The 18,777-nt window shown below is 45.6% G+C and overlaps 1 protein-coding gene across 2 annotated transcripts in view; it reads right to left on the reverse strand.

The window, feature by feature from the left end:
• Pip4k2a (phosphatidylinositol-5-phosphate 4-kinase type 2 alpha) overlaps positions 1-18,777 on the reverse strand; it is a 178,287-nt gene that overhangs the window by 55,556 nt on the left and 103,954 nt on the right. For both annotated transcript variants that reach the window (XM_059263655.1, XM_059263654.1), the window contains exons 2-3: positions 18,097-18,194; positions 16,270-16,366 (exon numbers count right to left, since the gene is read on the reverse strand). In XM_059263655.1, coding sequence (XP_059119638.1) covers positions 16,270-16,366; positions 18,097-18,194 — 195 coding nt within the window. The remainder of the gene's footprint in view (positions 1-16,269; positions 16,367-18,096; positions 18,195-18,777) is intronic.

The raw sequence follows: 18,777 nt of genomic DNA on the forward strand, positions 1-18,777 counted from the left end.
GAGTGATGGTTGTTTAATCCGTGCAGTATGTGAAGAGCATATTTAGGATGCAGTAACACATATTTGCACTAACCCCCTGTTCATTCTATTCCCTCCAACCATAAGCTCAGTTAAAATGGGAAGCTATATTCATTCACCACAGTAGTTAATTAAGTTAATGACATCGAGCATAGACCAGGCTGCATGTGTTTATAAGTGTTAAAACTGCAGTAATAAAATAGTGTAAGAACTTAGGTCTGACTGTGCCGCATGCTGGAATCTCTTCCCTTCAGTTTCAAAGACATTATTATAAAAACCCTTTACTTCATACTTTGCATTAGGATACTGACCATGTTTTCATCTTGGCATATACTAATCTTATAAATTCTAATCTTGATTCTGCCTCAACTCACTTCGTTAGTAGTGCCATGAATGTTTCCAACTCTGAGACTATGAAAACAGTTCCTTAAGGCTCTCAGTTTCCAAACAATCGCTGAAGCTAGGGACCCTTTGCCAAAATTTGGAATGTGCCTGTCACATTAACATAAAATGTATTAATCAAATTGAGTGAAAGTCTCATCTAACAGACAACTGGAAACTCAGGAAAGTTAACGTGACTGTACACCCAGCGCCTGCTCTTGGGGACGGCTGCAAGCCCTGGAGAAGTCCAGGTCAGGATTTCAAATTTTCTCACAACATTCCCATGAGGTACGTTTTCCCACTTGAAGATAAAAAACTGGTACACAATGGAGTCAAGCAACGTGTCTCAGGTTCCTGCCTAAAACTTCCCTTGGGGAAACTCAACAGAGTACCTGACAGCCAAGGCTAAACTATGGCCCTTACAAAACATAACTAGATTTTTTTACAGCCTTTGTTTGAGGTAGACATGACCTGGAGAGATGGTTCTGCATTAAATAACCTTAATGGTCACTGGCTGCTCTTCCAGAGGACCTAACGGTGGCTCAAGACTACGTCTAACTCCAGTCCCAAGGGACCCAATGCTCTCTTCTGGATCCACAGGCATTACCCACATGTGGTGCACAGACATACATTCAGACAAAACACCTCCACAAATAAAAATAAAGGTTAAAAAATAATGCAAGTTTGAGTTTCTGGGCAATGCAGTGTAATGTTGAAGGTGAGGGTCAGGTGCCTAGAATGTTCTCTCATTCATACACCTGGCCACTCCTCAGCCTTTGCCTAGGTCATCTAACCTCTGAGTCTTTCTGGTCTGTAAAGTGAAGGGCAACAGGACAGAAGACAGAGCTCAGTTAGCTAAATCTCTACCTCAGATCTTCTGTAACTCAACAAGCAAACCTCTACATTTCCTGGGCTGAGATGGCTCAGTGGATCAAACACTTGCTGCACAAGCCTGAGTATGGGAACTGACGTGCCCGTAATAATCCAGCTGCTCAGAGGCAGAGCCACGAGGTTTCTACAAGCTGGCTAGCGAGACTAGCTGACTAACTAGTTTCAGCCAGAGACCCTGCCTCAGTAATTAAAGTGGAAAGTGACTGAGGAAGACAGACAGCAAGCTCTAGTTTCCACCATACACGAACCCCAACACACATACACCCACACACCTGTAAACACGCCTACACACAGGCATGCACACCAAAACAAAAACCCAACCCAAACCAAAATACATTTTCCTCTAAGATAGGCTTTTCTTAAGCAAAGGCTGGGGGTCCAGACCTTAGAAGAACTCAAAGCACGTTTCCCAAGGAGATTCTAGTCAGGAGACCATGAGGCCACCATAGTCTCGGAGTGATGATGGTTTAGGACATCTAGGCCAAGACTTAAGACAAGAATTCATAAGGCCACAAAAACTACACTTCCCAGGTACCAGCTGTGTTCAGGACAGTATCAGCAAGAGCAAGCATCAGCACCTAAGGGAAGGACTCTGTTCAAAGCTGGTGATCTAATGAAATGGAATATGGACCATCTCGGACTCCTTGTTCTCTTGCAAAGGAAAAATGAATGCCAGCACTGTACAGGATGCTTGGACAGGAGGGAGGCCGGGAAGGCTTGTGGGAAAGAGCCTAGGGCTGGCCTATAGGTGCTCTGAGGGCTCCTCCTCACAGTAAAAAGCATCAGAGTCAGAAGCAGCTTTCAAGACTGTTCCAACACCCTCAACTTAGAGATAAGAGAAGACCCAGAGGATGCCAGCAAAGGCTCGTCTGAGTTCTCAGGAACACACCCAGATGGTACAGCATGCACGAGGCCTCAGGCTCCAGAGTGTGGCAGGCATTTCAATGGGATAGTTCCTATTGATTTTTCCATGGTGACAAACACCTTCTAATACCAATTTAGAGTGTGAGCCAGCTGGCACAAAAGTCAAGCTTGTCCCCCCCATGTTTTCAATGTTGCCAAGTCAAGTATGTGGAAAATATCAGTAACAGCCGGAGTGCTGAAGCCATCCAGACTACTTTAGCCATGTTTTTATTAACCTGTGGACAAAGTCTTGCTTCATTCAGAGAGGTCTTTGCTGAACTGACCTGCAGGGGGCAGGAGCAGGAGCTGTCTTCTCTCCAGACCAGAGCGGATGCACTCCTGTGACTGGGGAACAAACTTTCCTGCACCTGGGAGCTAACTTATGCAGGGTGAGGCTGGGGCTGGAGGACTCACAGGTTTTAGTGTTTCCTATGAGTGCTGTGGGCTGTAGTGTCGATCCAACCCTAGGACTGACTGACTTCACGTGTTTCTGGTCCTGTGGCCCACTCTATCATGTCTATCTTAATTCACATAGACGGAGGACTGTTGGGAAATTTAATTCTCCTTCCATCACTGGCTTCTATCTGTCGCACTCTGTCTTTGCTGAAAAGCACATAGGCTTCCCTGGTAGAAAATACCAAGAGAGGAATCTTTTTTTGCACTGGGAATACATCCAGGACTTGTAGCTTACGCTCCACAATACTAAGTTCAGAAGAGACATGGAGGAAGAGGATGGAGTAAATAAGGAAGGCCAACAGAAGTGTTATTTAAAAAAAAAAAATCTTATTTTAATTAGCTGATGAAAAAAGACCAGATTTCTTTTTTCAGATCAGATCTAATCAAGGCTGAAAAGTGCCACTTTAGGGGTTGGTTTAATCTTCATTTTCTCCTTTTCCAAAGTAAAACACTTCTCAGGAATCGTATCCACTCATCTGTCCTTAGGGAAAGGTCAGACAAAATTACCCACAGAAACCCACCCCAGGTTTGGAGAGATCTGCTCCTTTAAAAACCCAAATTCCTTGCTTTGGACAAGTTTGGACAGTTATTCGTTCTGAAATACAGTTGACATTATTTGAATTCTAAATCCAGGGTTCTGCACAGACCAGTTCAGAAGTAACAGGGAACGATCTGCTACAGCCCTTCCTACACCAAGTTTCTATCAGAGAATCCAAACCACTTCAGGGAGCAGCTTCAAGCTGAAAATCCCCAGCTGTTGGGAGACACTTCTGGGCACAGCATGGCCATCACTATTTTAATCAGAGCAGCTGTGACTTCCAAACAAGATGTTGACAAGATGGGCTGTGGATGCTCCTGCCTGGAAAGCAGTGTGTGTGTGGGGGATCACAGACCCTGAGCAGAGACCCCAAGCACTTGTTCCCTCCGGCACCCCTCTCCCAGCTGTAGTCCTGCTGTACTTGGGAAGGGGACTACAAGGGGACTCCATTCCTGCGGCTCTGGGCAGCTGTTACCCAGCTGGGGTGGGGCTTTTCAGGGGAACCCATGCTCCCGGAGTGGATCTAGTAAACCCGGTGCTTGGCCAGGCTGGCCTCGGGCTTGGGAACTGCTTCTTCGGTTTGTTGTGGGAAAATCATTTACTCCCACCTCTCCAGGAACGCTGACACAACACTCCCCCACATGCTTCTCCTTCTGTCCTTGGCCTCTGCTTACAGCTCAGCATCTTCTCCAACTAATGGCTAAAGATGGGGCAGGACAAAAGGAGTCTGCAATAAAAACCAATGCAATAACAATCACAGCCCAACAGCAATGGCCCCCACCCCTGTGACAGACCCATTTATCTGCAGAGAAACACAGCTGGATTAAATGGTCTCCACGCTTCCTACTTCCTTTTATAATTATTAATCAGGATTAACTAGTACTGTTAATTCCCAGAGATTTGGGAAATGGCCAATGATTTACTATTAGTTTATGAAATAAAAACAAATGTAAACCAACTACAAAATATGCTATGTTCATTGGCTACAGCTTTTCTTCTATACGTTTGACAATTTCTTATAAACTGTATCATTCTTTAAAAGTTGTCCTAAGTAGATAAAATGTTCTAACTTGTCCCAAGAAAAGGGTAGACAAAAATCAATATTGAGAAAAAGTCTCATATTAAATATAAGCTAATTTCAAACTGAGTTTATTTTAAAAAAGAAATCAATTTTATTTGTGTGTATGTGTATGCCTGCATGTGAATGTGTATATGCATGTATGTAGGCCAGAAGTTAATACTGGATGTCTGGGTCTTTTTTTTTTTTTTTCTTGAGAGACAGTCTTTCATTGAACCTGGAGCTCACCAATTCAGCTAGGCTGGCTGGCTGGCCAGCTGGCCCCCAGAACCCTATGTCTTCCTCTCCAGCCCTTGGATTACTGGAGTATGGTTTTTTTTTTTTTTTTTTTTTTTTTTTTTCGAGACAGGGTTTCTCTGTGTAGCTTTGTGCCTTTCCTGGAACTCGCTTTGTAGACCAGGCTGGCCTTGAACTCACAGAGATTCGCCTGGCTCTGCCTCCCGAGTGCTGGGATTAAAGGCGTGCGCCACCACCGCCCGGCTGGAGTATGTTATGTGGGTGCTCGGGATCAGAACTCTGGTCCTCGTGTCTTCACGGCAAACACTGCACCTGCCGAGCCACACCTCCTGTGCCCCTAAACCTTTTTGGTTTTTATGTAAACATATAATTTCCTCGTGCATGTATGTGTGTGATCCTGTGTAAGAGTCTGAGGATCACTTGTAATTGTTCTCTTCCATCATGTGGGTTTTGGCAATTGAACTTAGATCACCAGGCTTGGCACCAGGTGCCTTTATCCACTGAGCCCTCCTGCCAGCCCCTAAATATTCCTTTTCAGTAGTTTTACTTAGATACAACTCACAGATCAGACCATTAACCTAAAGCACACGACTCAGAAGGTTCGGTGTTTACACAGCCATGCGGCTCCAGTCACGTCCTTTTTAGAGGATTTTTAGCGGTCTGTACCCATTCCCGCTTTCTTTTCTGTCTCTCATCTGAGAACTTCTTGTCGTGGTAGATTTGCCTGTTCTGGACATTTCACACAGTACAAAGGTGTTGCAATTGTCCCACACATTTTTTTTCCAATGCTCAGAAATGCAGGTATCACTGCATGAGGCCACTGACTGCACAGTTCTGTAAGCTGCAGACCCATGCTGACTCAGGCGGAGCAAGGGGATACTACAGGTGACCGCTGCTCATTTCAGTGCCTAGCCATGATTGCAGGGGACACATCACAGGCGCCAGATGCTGCTTCTAAGGCTGCTCCTGGGCTTGCTGGGGAGCTAAAGGTAAAATGGACACTTGGACTCAAATTGAAGTTCTAAGACAAGGCTGATTGTGCTGTGTAGGTAAGACTCCTTAATGATCTTGTCCCTTTTAAAACCAATCATACAATTTGGTATATAAGCTCATTTTTCCATAGATACGTTTCTGATCTTGTGATATCTGATATCCTGTCTCAACCTCAACAGCTGTGTTTGAAGCTCTGGTTCTCCAGCAGCCCTCAACAGGAAATAAAGCAAGATAATGAGCGAAGTTCCCTCTTCCATGGCTTGCTTGCATTTATAATTGGAAATTTACTATCCCTTCCCTTCAGGAAAGGATTAAAAGGTGCTGGCCTTCCCACCCTCCTCTTCTAACAGGGGGCACTGAAGATGTTTACTTCCACAGTGGGAGGTCCAGGATTAGTGGAGCCTCCAGAAGGAAGAGAAATCATAAAGGTCAATTTCATTAGCTCATTCCAATCACCAATCCTTTACAGTTCTCATAAAACACCCTGCTTTAGTAACTGCTACTTCCCCCAGCACCTTTTTAAAAAATCCCAAGCATTTTGACACTTAATTCTCTTGACCTAACATCATATTTGCATATATTTTTGTAGTTTTCCTCATTACCTGTCGCGTATAGATTTTAGTAAAAGTCACATGTGAAGCAAGGTGACTCTGGTAAAGGTGCTTGCCACCACCAAGCCTGACCGATGGATGACCTGAGCTGGATCCCCAGGATCCACATGGTGGAATAAAGAACTGTAAGTTGTCCTCTGACTTCCATTTGTGTGCTGTGGCACCTCAGCCCCCGCCCACACACACACACAATAAATGTCCAATGTCACACATGAAACGTTTTTTAATGTTACTCAAAAGGAAGAACACTTTAAAAATCAATCCTGCCAAGCTCAAATGTGGAAAAGCCTAGGAGAATCTATCAATATGATGTACAAGAACCTGTATTAGTTACATTTTAGGTCACTGTGACCAAAACACCTGACAGAAACAACTTAAGCAGGAAGGGTTTGTTTGGGTTCGTGGCTTAGGAGTGCTGGGTCTATGGTGGCTGGGTCACTTGGGACATCATGCAGGACATGGTGGCAGCGGGAGAGTGTGGTGGGGGATGTGACAGACAGGAAGCAGAGTGAAGCTGGGACAAGCTCTACTCCAGTGATCTACTTCTGCCAGAGTCCCCACCTCATGCAGGTTCACAGCCTCCCAGACAGCAGCACCGCCTGGCTGGGACAAGCACTCAAAACATGAGCCAGGGTGGGAGGGGGGGATGGGGGGCATTCCAGCTTCAAACCCCACCAGGACTTAAGCAAAGTCCATACTCTGATGACTTAGTAAAGGATTCTGAGACTCTTGAGCTCTGCTGAGAGAATCTGGAAAGTGTCTTATCCTCCCTCATTTCACAGATTAAAAGCCGAGACCCACCATGGCGAGTCATGATATCAGTCACTGAAGACCCAAGGCTCATCCAGATCTACCAATTCCCAGGAAATGTTCTTTCCCCAATGCAGGCTACCTGTTTCACTGACCTGAAGCCTGAAAACCAATCTCAATCCTGCTGACAGCTCAGGATTATGACTACATGCCTCCAATCACATAGCCCAGGAGGGAAGTGTGATCATGGCCCAGAAAGGTGATACTCTGGGCTCACCTTGGACATATGAGAGCAAGTACAGGTGAAGTGGCCTTCTGACATCGTCAGACAGTTGAAGACCAACATGCTAGCTTGAACACCATCAAGGAGTCATTAAAGGCGTACTGTGTTCAAAGCCCTGGGTTAAGCTCTTAGGGAGTTTCAAAGAAAGTCTGAGCTGGGATCCTAAACACAGATTGGCTTTCACTTTAAAAGAGAGCAAAACACATTTAAAGCTTATCAATAATAAAACAACTATCAGAATAGAGAAAGACAGCAATCTAACGAACCGGAGAGCGGAAGTGCAGGAGCTTCACAGAGCATTATGAGAACAGCATTTAAACTCTCAGGGTGGCACTTGACTTTGGAGACAGAAACACCAGACACCAGTCCCCAAGGCTTATGAAAAGCAAACACTGTGTTTACCTCGCACCCAGGGCTCAGGACTTCTGACTAATAGTTAGCCTGGACTACACACAGTGAGGTGCAGCCCAAACAGGTTCAAAGAAGGAAACACAGGCCAGCAGGAAGTCTGGGCTAGATGGTGGGACTGAGGGTGGGGTGGGCTGTGACAGGGAGGCTCACTTTCTCAGTCAAGAGGAGAGAAAACCATCCCAGAAATTGGATGCGGATTGGCGGTGGGGTGCTAAGGACCTGAGACAGAACGCCTGTGTCTTTTAGCCCAAGTGCCTCCTGCACAGGATGGAGTCACCATCCAGGGCCCCTTGTGATGTACAATGTGATTATCTTGTGAGAACCAACTACAAGAGGAAGCTGGACAAACCCAACCACCCAGTAAGGAAGAGGCAAGAGTTGAAACTGCACCATAAGCACCTTCAGGTGGGGGCCCTGTCAGTATGTCTGTCAAGAGACAGAATCCTGGAGAGTCCTACAAGGACTCCGGTGCCCGTGCTTCCTGGAGCTGGGCCTCTTCTCCTGACTCCTCCTGAGTATCACCTAGGGCACTCAACTGAGTGGTCAACAGTCTCTTGTTGACACTTCCTGGTCTTCTCCAAAGCCACAGGTCAGAAACTCCATTTTATCCTCCCTTCTCTTGCGTGAAGCTCCAAATGTCCCTCTGGGACTCACGTGACCTGCTCTCTGAGCTGCTCGGGCACCAGCTCCTCTTCAGTGCCCTTCCTTTGCTCTCCCTGGCCATTGGCCCTGACTTTTCTGTTTGACTCTATTCAAAGTTGTGTGAAGCTGTTCTCTGTCAGCGAAAATGACTTGGTTCTCTTTTCCTCTATCAACACTGGGATAGCTCCTACCCTCCTATATTCTTATCTCTCTCATAGACCTTCTCTATATAACCATTATACTATCTTAAAAAGGTGTGTATGGGATGAGGGGAGGCCTGGAGAGATGGCTCCATGGTTCAAAGTGCTCTTGGTTGCTCTTCCTACTCATGTAGGGTCACAAGTGCTGCAACTACAGCTTTAAGGCATCTGATGCCCTCTTTTGGCCTTCATGGATACCTACACTCATGTGGCATATGTAACTACACATAAACAAAAACAAATCTTTGAAAAACTATTTACCACCCCACCCTCAGGTTTCAGAGGCTGGGAGGTGGCTTGGTGGATAAAGTACTTGCCATCTAAGTTATGGTCCAACAGATGGGTATGGTAGCCCACTCTGGTCTCAGCACTCAAAAGGTAGAGATAAGGTTCCCAGGGCAACCAGTGAGCTTGAGATTCAGTGAGAGACCCTGCATAAAGTTGGTATCAATTAAGAAAGATACCAGACATCGGTATGTATGCACACATGCAAACATGAATATATACATTTAAACCACATACACACACACACACACACAAAAACAAACAAACAAACAAACAAAAAAAACCACAAAAACCCAAAAACAGACTTTGTAACATTTCTTCTCCCTGCACAAACTCCACAGGACTGTTTGCTAGATGCAGAATAAGGGTGAGGTATTCAGAACTGTTGCTACACTCTCCTTGTGTGTCTGGTCATTTTCCCCTCTGTGTCTCCCACAGTTCCCTCTCTACCCAGCTGTTTTGAACTGTATGAATACCCCTGCCTCTCTCCCTTTCTTCCAGAGCTCTCCAGTGAACCCTGGAAAGGTAGGCAGTAATCAAGACTGTATTTCCTTCCTATAGCTTTACATCAGCTTGAGAAATCTATACTGAAAACATCATCTTCTTTCGACAGAGTTGACATCCCAGATGGACTGGTGGAATCCCTCACTCCCTAAGTTTAGTGAACGGGGGAGTTCAACTTAGAGCTTGAAACTTAAAACAAGAACATCAGAAGTTTACAATGTTAGCCTTTAAAATGAATTATTTTTAAAATTAGAATTCTCTGTTAGAGATACAAAGAAGAAAGGGCATCAAACGTGAATAATGAGGGATTCTAAATCAGGAGGTGCAGTGGGGAAACAAAACCCGGTATTATCCAACACGGTGAACAGGAGGGCTCGGCTTCCACTGCGCCCTGTGTTTAGGATGAACAGTGCAGGCGCCATCCTGTGCAACTCTTGGTTTTGGTGGACAATCCTCTCTGAAAGCGCACAAGCAAACTGAAGCCTCCACCGGACTTCCTACGACTGTCTGAGAGGTCCCGATATCCCGCAAGGCTAGCAAGAAGGCTGCAGATTTTCCCAGAGCTAACTGAACATCTTTTGACTGTTTACTCTTTTCCAAGTATGTCCAGGCTTGGGCATCAAATATGAGGCTGTAGTTCAGCTGGTAGAGTGCTTGCCTAACATGCATGAAGCTCTGGGTTCCATCCTGAGCACATAAAACTGTGCATGATGGCACGTGATTATATTCCCAGCACTTAAGATGTAGGGAAGATGTCTGGAAGGTTTAGCACAGAATCTGAAATACAGCAGCACAGATACATGAAGAGTCAATTAGCTTGAGTGAAATCAGAAAGAAAGAGGCCAGGGCTTGAGGTATTAGAAATATAGAAAAGGTAGTTGTCATCTTTAAAAAGCATCTAGAAAGAAAGCAGAGACAGCATGAACCTATGATAATCAGAAAACTGTGACTCAGTCTGAGCATATCACAAACAGATCATATAATTAAAGCATACTAAGGTACTGCAGTCAGATTAATCTAAAATCACCAGGCACTTGTACACGTACATGTATACACACACACACACACACACACACACACACACACACACACACACACACAGTTTGCCTATGAACGTTAGGTGGTTGTGGGCTTTGGCTGTGAAATAGCCCAGGAAGGCTCATGTGTTGAAGGCTTGGCCCCCAGCTGGTGGAGCTCCTGGAGGCTGACGGCACTGTGTGAGTTCTAAGCTAATGGGTGGATTAATCCATTGATGGACTCATAATCCGATGACATTATTGGGTAGGGATAGAAGCTAGGAGGCTGGACCTAGTTCATGAAAGGCCATTAGTGGTATGCCTTTGAAGGGCTCCTTCCTTCTCCCTCCCTCCTCTGCTCTCTCTTCCTCCTCCAGTCTCTCCTCCTCCTCTCTCCGCTTCCTGGCTGTCACGAGGCCAGCCGTTTTCTCTATCAGAGGCTTCTGTAACTTTAAGGCTCTGCCTTCCCCCAGGCCCGAAGCACCATGGGTTTATAACTTCTGAAACCACAAGCCCAGGTAAGACCTCCTCCTTTTAATTTTAATTTCTCTCAGGTATTCTGTCATAGTGACCATCATGGACGGTATTGTTAATTAGTGATAAATATCCCACAATGGAACTGTTGTTTTGTCTTTAACAGCAAGGAAGAAAAACAACACAGCATCAAAAAAACCCCAAACTTAAAGAGGCCCAAGCACTCAAAACCAGAGCAAAGACCCAAGTGTTCCCTGGCTGTGTGGAGAGATTTCAGCCTCATTTAGGATGTTCAAGTTCACAGATAGAGCTCAGTAAGGCTGGCCAATGGCCCTTTTCCACTCTATCAAAGTGGCCTCCAGTAAACAACGCTGAGGAATCAGGGTGAGACAGGTATCCATTTGAGTTAGCCGAAAGGCCTCAATACAAGATGAATCAGACGATCCTGGTCCTTATCGCCACATGGATTAAAGGCCACCTGTCTACAATATAAGCACTTCGGAAAACACACAGTGGGACAACAGCTGCTTCCCATTAGCAGGCCAGAGCCTCTGAAGGGTGACAGGAGCCTAGTTTGCTGGCCTAACTTTCGCCGTCACACTGGAAGGGTAACTCTAGGCTCTCATGAATGGGTTAAGATAAAAAAGATTCCATCTTTTTTTTCCCTCTGTTTTTGGTACAAGGAATGGGAGCAAGGTGTCATAGATGCTAAGCACAAACTCTACAGTTTAGATGTCACCTTTCAACACAGTGTTCACCAGGTGTAGTGATAGTTTATTTGTGCTGAAATGTGATATTTTATTTGTATGTTTATAAATAAAGTTTGCCTGGAGATCAGAGGTCATAGCCAGCCATAAACAGAAGTCAGGCAGTGGTAGCCCACGCCCTTAATCCTATCACATGGCAGAGTCTCTGTGTATTCAAGGACACAGCCAAGTGTGGTGACACACGCCTTTAATGCCAGTACCAACCACAACCTGGAAGTCTGTATAGACAGGCAATGATGAGGACTGTATAGAACCACAGTGACAAGTAAGTGATGTGGCTGGGTTAAGAGCCAATGAGAAGGCAGAACAGCAAGGCAATAAAGGCGCAGGTTAGACAGGAAGAAGCTCTCTTGGGAAGCTACGGCGCCGTGATGAGCTAAGGTTAGCTGGCGGCTATTGCTCTGATCTCTACGGCTTGCACCCCTGTATTTGGCTCTGTGTTTCTTATTTAATAAGACTGTTTAGAAACTCATCTATAACCAGGCTGCACTCAGGAGGGGCAGGAGGCTGCCCAGCAAATGCATGACTATGTGGTGCTCACGTGCCAACCGGTGTCTCCTGCTTTGCAGGCTGGAGGGTAGCTGAGCTGATGGACTTCCCTGGATCCTGCCCACTTTGAGCTTTGCATGGGAGCCCACCAAGCGAAACTAGAGCGCCTGAGCATTACAACTGCTGTCCTGTACGGCAGACCATTCAGCCAACAAACTGGACTCAGCCTCATTTTATTATCTCGTCTTCAGCTCAGACTTGGGGTACTGTCCTGCCGAAAAATTCTTCTCCAGTGTTGGGGATGGAGTCCACAGATCTGTGCATGCTAGGCAAGTGCTCTACCACTAAGCTACACCCCAGTCTGCTGAAGAGTCTTTGGAAAATAAGGGCTCTGGGAAAAGAAGGAAGGCTTGGAGAGGAGAGAAAAGTCCACCCGTGGTTTACTGAAGGCACTTGGAACCCTCACTGGAAAACGTTTTAAATAGAAATACAGTTGTCAAGGAGAAAGCGTCAATTTCTGTGCCTGAAGCAGCAGGCAGAGAGGAGAGGTGTTATGACGATTAATTACACTCACAGCAACTCCCCCCACTCTGGTCTCTCACGCTCACTGTCCAGCAGATTTGCCAATTAGTTACTCTTGAATCACTCTCCACCTGCCTCATTTCCTTTCAAAGTCTAAATTCAGCGATTTGCACATGTTTAAAAATCAACTTATATGGTGGTGTTTTTAGGGGGACAGAGTGGTGCCTTTAGTATTTCGGCAACAAAACTGTCGTTTTAGGAAATTTTAAAAACTACTTTTCTCTCCCACAACACAGAACTCAGAATATAATGGGATCATTTTCAGTCTCTTCAACAGAACTGATGAGGAAAAATGTCAAAATTTCAACTCTGCAATGAATCAAGGAACAGCTGAAGATTCTGTAGTGGAGCCCTCAAAACTCAGCTTCTGTAAAATGCCAATGCAACTATTCTTATAATTATCATTGCTGTTCACTGTGTGTGCTGTATGCATGCAGTATGTGCATACGGGAACATGCACGTGTAGATGCATGTGTTTGGAGGTGACCTAGGGATCTTCCTCTACTGCTTTCCACGGTATGTTTTGTGACAGGTCTCTCACTGAACCCACAGCCCACCGATTAACTAGACTGGCTGGCCAGTGAGCTCCAGAGATCTGACTGTCTCCACCCGCTAGTCAGGCTTTTACATGAGGATCCAAACTCAGGTCCTCATACTTGTGTAGCGGGTACTCTGGTGACGAGCAACCTCCCCAGCCCCTACCCATTTTCTAATTAAAATGAGGGCAGCTGGGATACAGGAGGGACACAATCATGTTTGGCTCCAGAATTAGGCAGGGATTTCTTTAAGATGCCAAAGAATCCGTGGCCTGTTTAAATGCAGTAACAGTTTCCAAGCCATATGAAATTATCCCTTTTTATTCCACGCAAACCATTTTAAAAAAAAAACAAACTCTAGTATTTATTCTGTAAAAGTCACTCTTTAAACCATAAACACTGTGCCCATGATTGCAATCTAAGTTTCTGTTTTATGAACGAAGTCAAAACATGAGTGCTGTCGTCAGAGCTGTTTAAGGAAAGGAATACCTAGATTCTGCATGTTGCATCCTCCACCCGCGGGTCTTCCTTTGGTGCCCAGAGCTTCAGCTCAGAACCGAGCCTTTGTGGAGCCCAGGACTCTACTGAACAATGGTCACCTGGCAGTACTGCTTTTTCAAAGCATAATAAGGTCTCATGCCTAGTGATGTGTTGTGGAATACTATTTTAACTATGTAAAGATGTGTTACCTTTGTTTATGTTGAGGACTATTACTTTAACTATGTAAAGGAGTGTTACATTTGTTTAACTCTGTAAAGTGTTGTATCTGTTTCACCTTGCCTTCCTAAGGCACCTGATTGGTCTAGTAAAAAGCTGAACAGCCAATAGCTAGGCAGTAGAGAGATAGGCAGAGCTGGAGGGCAGAGAGAATAAGTAGGAGCAGGATCCAGGCTCAAGACAAGAGAGAACAAGGGGAAAGGGGAGGGAGATGCCTAGGGCATGGGTCGCCAAGTAGCCAGACATAGATCAGGACATGCAGAATGAAAGAAAGGTAAAAAGCCCCAAGGTAAAATGTAGATGAAGAGAAACAGGTTAAATTAAGTCATAAAAGCTAGCAAGAAATGAGCCTAAGCCAAGGCCAGGCATTCACAACTAATAACAAGTCTCAGTGTCATGATTTGGGAGCTGGTTGGAAGCCCAAAAGAAACCCTGCTACAGAGACCCACAGCCAAACATTAGGCAGAGTTTGAGAATCCTGCAGAGGAGGAGAAAGGAGTGTAGGAGCCAGAGGGGTCAAGAACACCACGGGAAGGCTCACACAATCAACAACCTGGGCTCATAGAGGCTCACAGAGACTGAACGGACAACCAGGGAGCCTGCATGGGACTGACCTAGGCATGTATGTTACAGTTGTGTAGCTTGGACGTCTTATGCAACTCTGAAAATGGGAACAGGGATTGTCTCCAACTCTTTTACTGGCTTTTGGAACCCTACCTCTCATACTGGGTCACCTTGCCCAATCTTAATACATGGGAGGTGCTTACTAGTCTTACTGCAACTAGATATGCCAAGTATTACTGATACTCATAGGATACCTGTCTCTTTCCTGGGTGAAGACAGAAGAGGAGGGGACTGGGGGGTGGGAGGGGAGGAATGAGGGAGAGGGACTGGGAGGGGAGGATGGGGGGGGGGAGGTGCTGTGGCCGGAATGTAAAATAAACAGATGAAAAAAAAGGAGGAGGAGGAGGAGGAGGAGGAGGAGGAGGAGGAGGAGGAGGAGGAGGAGGAGAAGTAGTAGTAGTAGTAGTAAAAGAAAGCCTGCTACAATGAAGCCTGGCAGAAATTCTTGGAAACATTTAACAAAGGTGGGTGGGGCGTGAGAGCCTAATGTTTAGGAAGGTAGGCTAGGCAGGCCCAGCTTGCCTGAGTAACTGTATTCAGGAGAAACCACAGAGCAAGCTGTGCCAATGCTGCCCTCGTAAGGTCACCTGGGGTGACAATGTGGCACTTGATGCAGGTTTTAAATTTAGGGCAAGTTAGAGAAAGTGTTTATTCATTTGAGAAGGCTTGAAACAGGTTAGAACTTAGATTTCTGCCCTAAAACAAACAAACACAAACCCTTAGTCCTTGTGGCTCTGCTGTCCATGTGAAGCCCGGGGAGTCAATGGCAGATGTAGTGGTTTGAAGTGAGAATGGCCCCCACAGGCTCATGTATTTGAATATTTGGTTGAAGTTGGTGGAACTGTTTGAGAAAGACCAGGAGGAGGCGTGTCTAGAGCGTTGGGCTTTGAGGTTTCAAAAGCCCATTCCATTTCCAGTTAGCTCCCTTGGCTTCCTGCTTGTGTCTCAAGACGTGATCTCTCAGTCTCAAGATGTGATCTCTCAGCCCCTGCTCCAGCACCATACATGCCTGCCAGCCGCCATGCTCCCCACCATGATGGTCATGGACTCACCTTTTGAAACTGTAAGCCCCAAATAAACATTTAACATTTTCTTTCATTCATATATATATATATATATATATATATATAATGATATATATATATTTTTCATATATATCATTACCCTGGACATGGTATCTTATCACAGCAACAGAAAAGTATAAAGCAGCAGGCCTTCTTTCAGGAAACGGATCAGGTAGCCGCAGATATTTAAAATGTTCTATCACATTTCAAAGTCAAAATTGAGACCATGCAGGTGCAGGGACAGAAGCGAGAGCCTGCTACTTCGTAGTAAGTGAAAAGGAGGGCACATGGAGCGTTGGCAGGCTGGGAGGTTCCTGCAGGTGGTGAGAGGACTGTGGCCACTCTACAACACAGCGCTGTGAGACACAAAGCACAGCCTGACGAGAATGCCGTGGCAGGAGACAGAATCTGCCAACTCGCAACCCAGCAAATTAGCAAGAACACAATCCCAGAGATTCCCAAGTGTCCTCTGCCAAAATAGAAAAACATGAATTTAACACACACACACACACACTTGCAGGGGCTCACGACACACCTGACCCTAGAGAGCAGACGGCAGTGTGGCTGACAGAAACTTGTATCTAGAAGTGACAGTATCTAGAAGTGACAGTGTTCACAGAACTCTCAAGTGCTCTGTCTCCTTCCACAGAAAATCCATGCCTTTTCCTATAGACATTTCAGTGAAATCAAACCATGCAAAGCCCTTAACTTTGAGAATGCCTAACTTCAGAAAGAACACTAAAACTGCGCATGCATAGTATAAGGACGAAACATGACCCCTATCTGACACAGCAATCCCGTATCACAAAAGCAGCTCACCTGGAAATCTTGGTCGTCGATTCCGAACCTCTCCCGAAGATTCCGGAAGACCATTGGGCAGTATTCCTTAAATTTGAAATGGCTCGGCATGTTTTCCCTGCAAGGGTCACATTGCGGAATGAGGCTCAGACAGACCGAGGTTAGCAGGCTTTGCCCCATCTGGATCTGTGTGTAGCGGTGAGGTGGCGAGAGTTCACTGCCCACAGCAGGCACAGATGGATTCTACAGAACCAGGTACAAGCCAACGAAATCTGACTGACAGAGGGGACAGACGGAAAACACTGTCTGTCTCACACGGGGACTGTGTGACCCCGTCATCCTGGCTGCACACACCAACCATTCTCTAAGGAGAAGGGGGATGGGGTGGGCAGGATGGAAGGATGTAGTGAAAGAAGAGTAGACAAGATGGCAGTGGGAAAGGGTAGGCCGTGCCCATCTTACTGAGGAAGCAGCTGTACACAAGGCTTGCCTCACACCCAAGACCCACATTCCAAATTCACTCTGAGAATATTTCCTCACAGTCAGGTCCCAAAGAAACTCAGGACAAATGGCTAACTGTGCTGCTTATTAGCATACCAAAGTGCACACTGGCCTCCAGGCTCACTCAGTATGGTACTGGTGGCTCTTCTCAGCTCTTCTACTCCACCCCTACCCTAAACTTCAGCTCATGGACTTTCCTTCCCCAGTTTTCCATTTCCACATAATCCCGCCATTTTGGCCATGCGCTCTCTTGACCCCTCTCTCTTGGTCCTCTTTTGCTTCTCTCTCTCTCTTTCCTCCCTCTCTCTCCTCAATGGCCCAGTTCTCTCCCTGCTCTAGACTCTTCCAGATGCCTCTGGCCGTCTTCTCCCTCACAGCTACAATGAAAACCTTCCCCTCAGCCATACCTCTGAGCAGACATGTTCTCACTTTATACATTCATGAACACTCAACCTCTAAACAGTATTATGGGGAGAAAGGAACTCATATGCTCACAACAGAATGACTGATTAAGACCCTGTGTGAAGGGCTGGGGTATAGCTCAGTGGTAGAGCACTCACCTAGCATGTGAGAGTCCCTGGGTTCAATTCCTAATACTACAACAAAGAGAAAAGGAGGAAAGAAATTTTACACCTACCCTGATATGGGAGGCTAATCTTGGGCTCTCCTCACTCACACAGAATTGCCTCTCCTTCATGCTCTCACAGAACAACACATACAAACTGTGTACACCTCGCTATTACTATTCTTTGTATAAAAATGACAGCAATTTGTGTATGTGTCAGTTTCCAGCTACTGTTCTGGCTGTGAGACCTTTGAGGGAAGGGCCATATTGCATCTTTAGCTTTTGGATGAACTACCTAATATGTCATCAACTTTCCATAATGACATCAAAGGTACCCCAGTTACATGATGAACATTAGCAACACCAAACATGACATCCAGTTATATCTTAGGATAACACAACTATTTACTGTTTTATAATGTAGTCCTTTCTATTCATAAAGCCACTGTTTTCTAAGTTTTGTGTACTAGAGCAGAAGTCCATAACTGCTCAAACAATCCAAGTAATTTACAGCTCCAAAAATTTAAATAGTAATGAGGATATCACTTCTAATGTATAAGATACTCACAGGGAACAATATGCCATATGGCAAAGGGATATTATCCCAGAGGGCCTGCTGTTACTTCTCTGAATATGACAGATGGCTATGTTTATCACAGGATTAACTTCATCAGCAAAACTTTCCTCCCACCCATTGAAAAAATTATGTGATTACAGAAAGTCGCAAAAAGTCCTATTCTGCACAGCCATGGTAGTCTCCGGAGAGGCTGACTGGTACTTACTTGTTAAAAAGGTGATTGTCCACCTTTATCTTTGAGTAGGCTTTGAAGTCATCAGGCATCAACATGACAGGGATTTGAACATGGCTCAGTTCATTGATCTAGAAAAACACAAAATAAACAGCATTGGTCATTACCATGCTGGTAAGGACGTCTTGACTTTGCCGTGTGCTGGCAGAGAAACTCAGTGAACACAGGAATTCTGCCCACCCTCTGCTTCCCATCATGAACTCTTTCCTCCTGCCGTCCTGACTCCCTCACTGGTCCTCCCTCCTCCCTCACTGGTCCTCGCTGCTCCCTCACTGGTCCTCCCTCCCCCCAGCTCCCACAGGAAGAACATGGGGGCCAGACCTAAAGGCTATTTGTCCCTCAGGGATGCATCATCCTCATCTGTCTCCCTCCCCCCTTCCAGACACTCAACTCAGAACTTCCCTGACCCCATTTCTAGGACCACTTCCTCTGTGAACAAAGTGTTATCTGAGAAAGAGGGGTTTTCAATCTGTAAGGTAAGTATTTGTTGAATTAACAGACAGCATTTATATACTGGAGCACCCAAAGAATGGCGCTGACATCCATACGTTCTTTTCTTATAGGAATTGGGCGTAAACCTAAATGTTGGGATGGGGCTTGGTCATGACAGGTAAGAGCTTCACTGAGGAAGGAAGCAGACAGCTTCATGGGGTC

The sequence above is a fragment of the Peromyscus eremicus genome, chromosome 5 (assembly GCF_949786415.1).
Source record: "Peromyscus eremicus chromosome 5, PerEre_H2_v1, whole genome shotgun sequence".
Lineage (NCBI taxonomy): Eukaryota > Metazoa > Chordata > Mammalia > Rodentia > Cricetidae > Peromyscus > Peromyscus eremicus.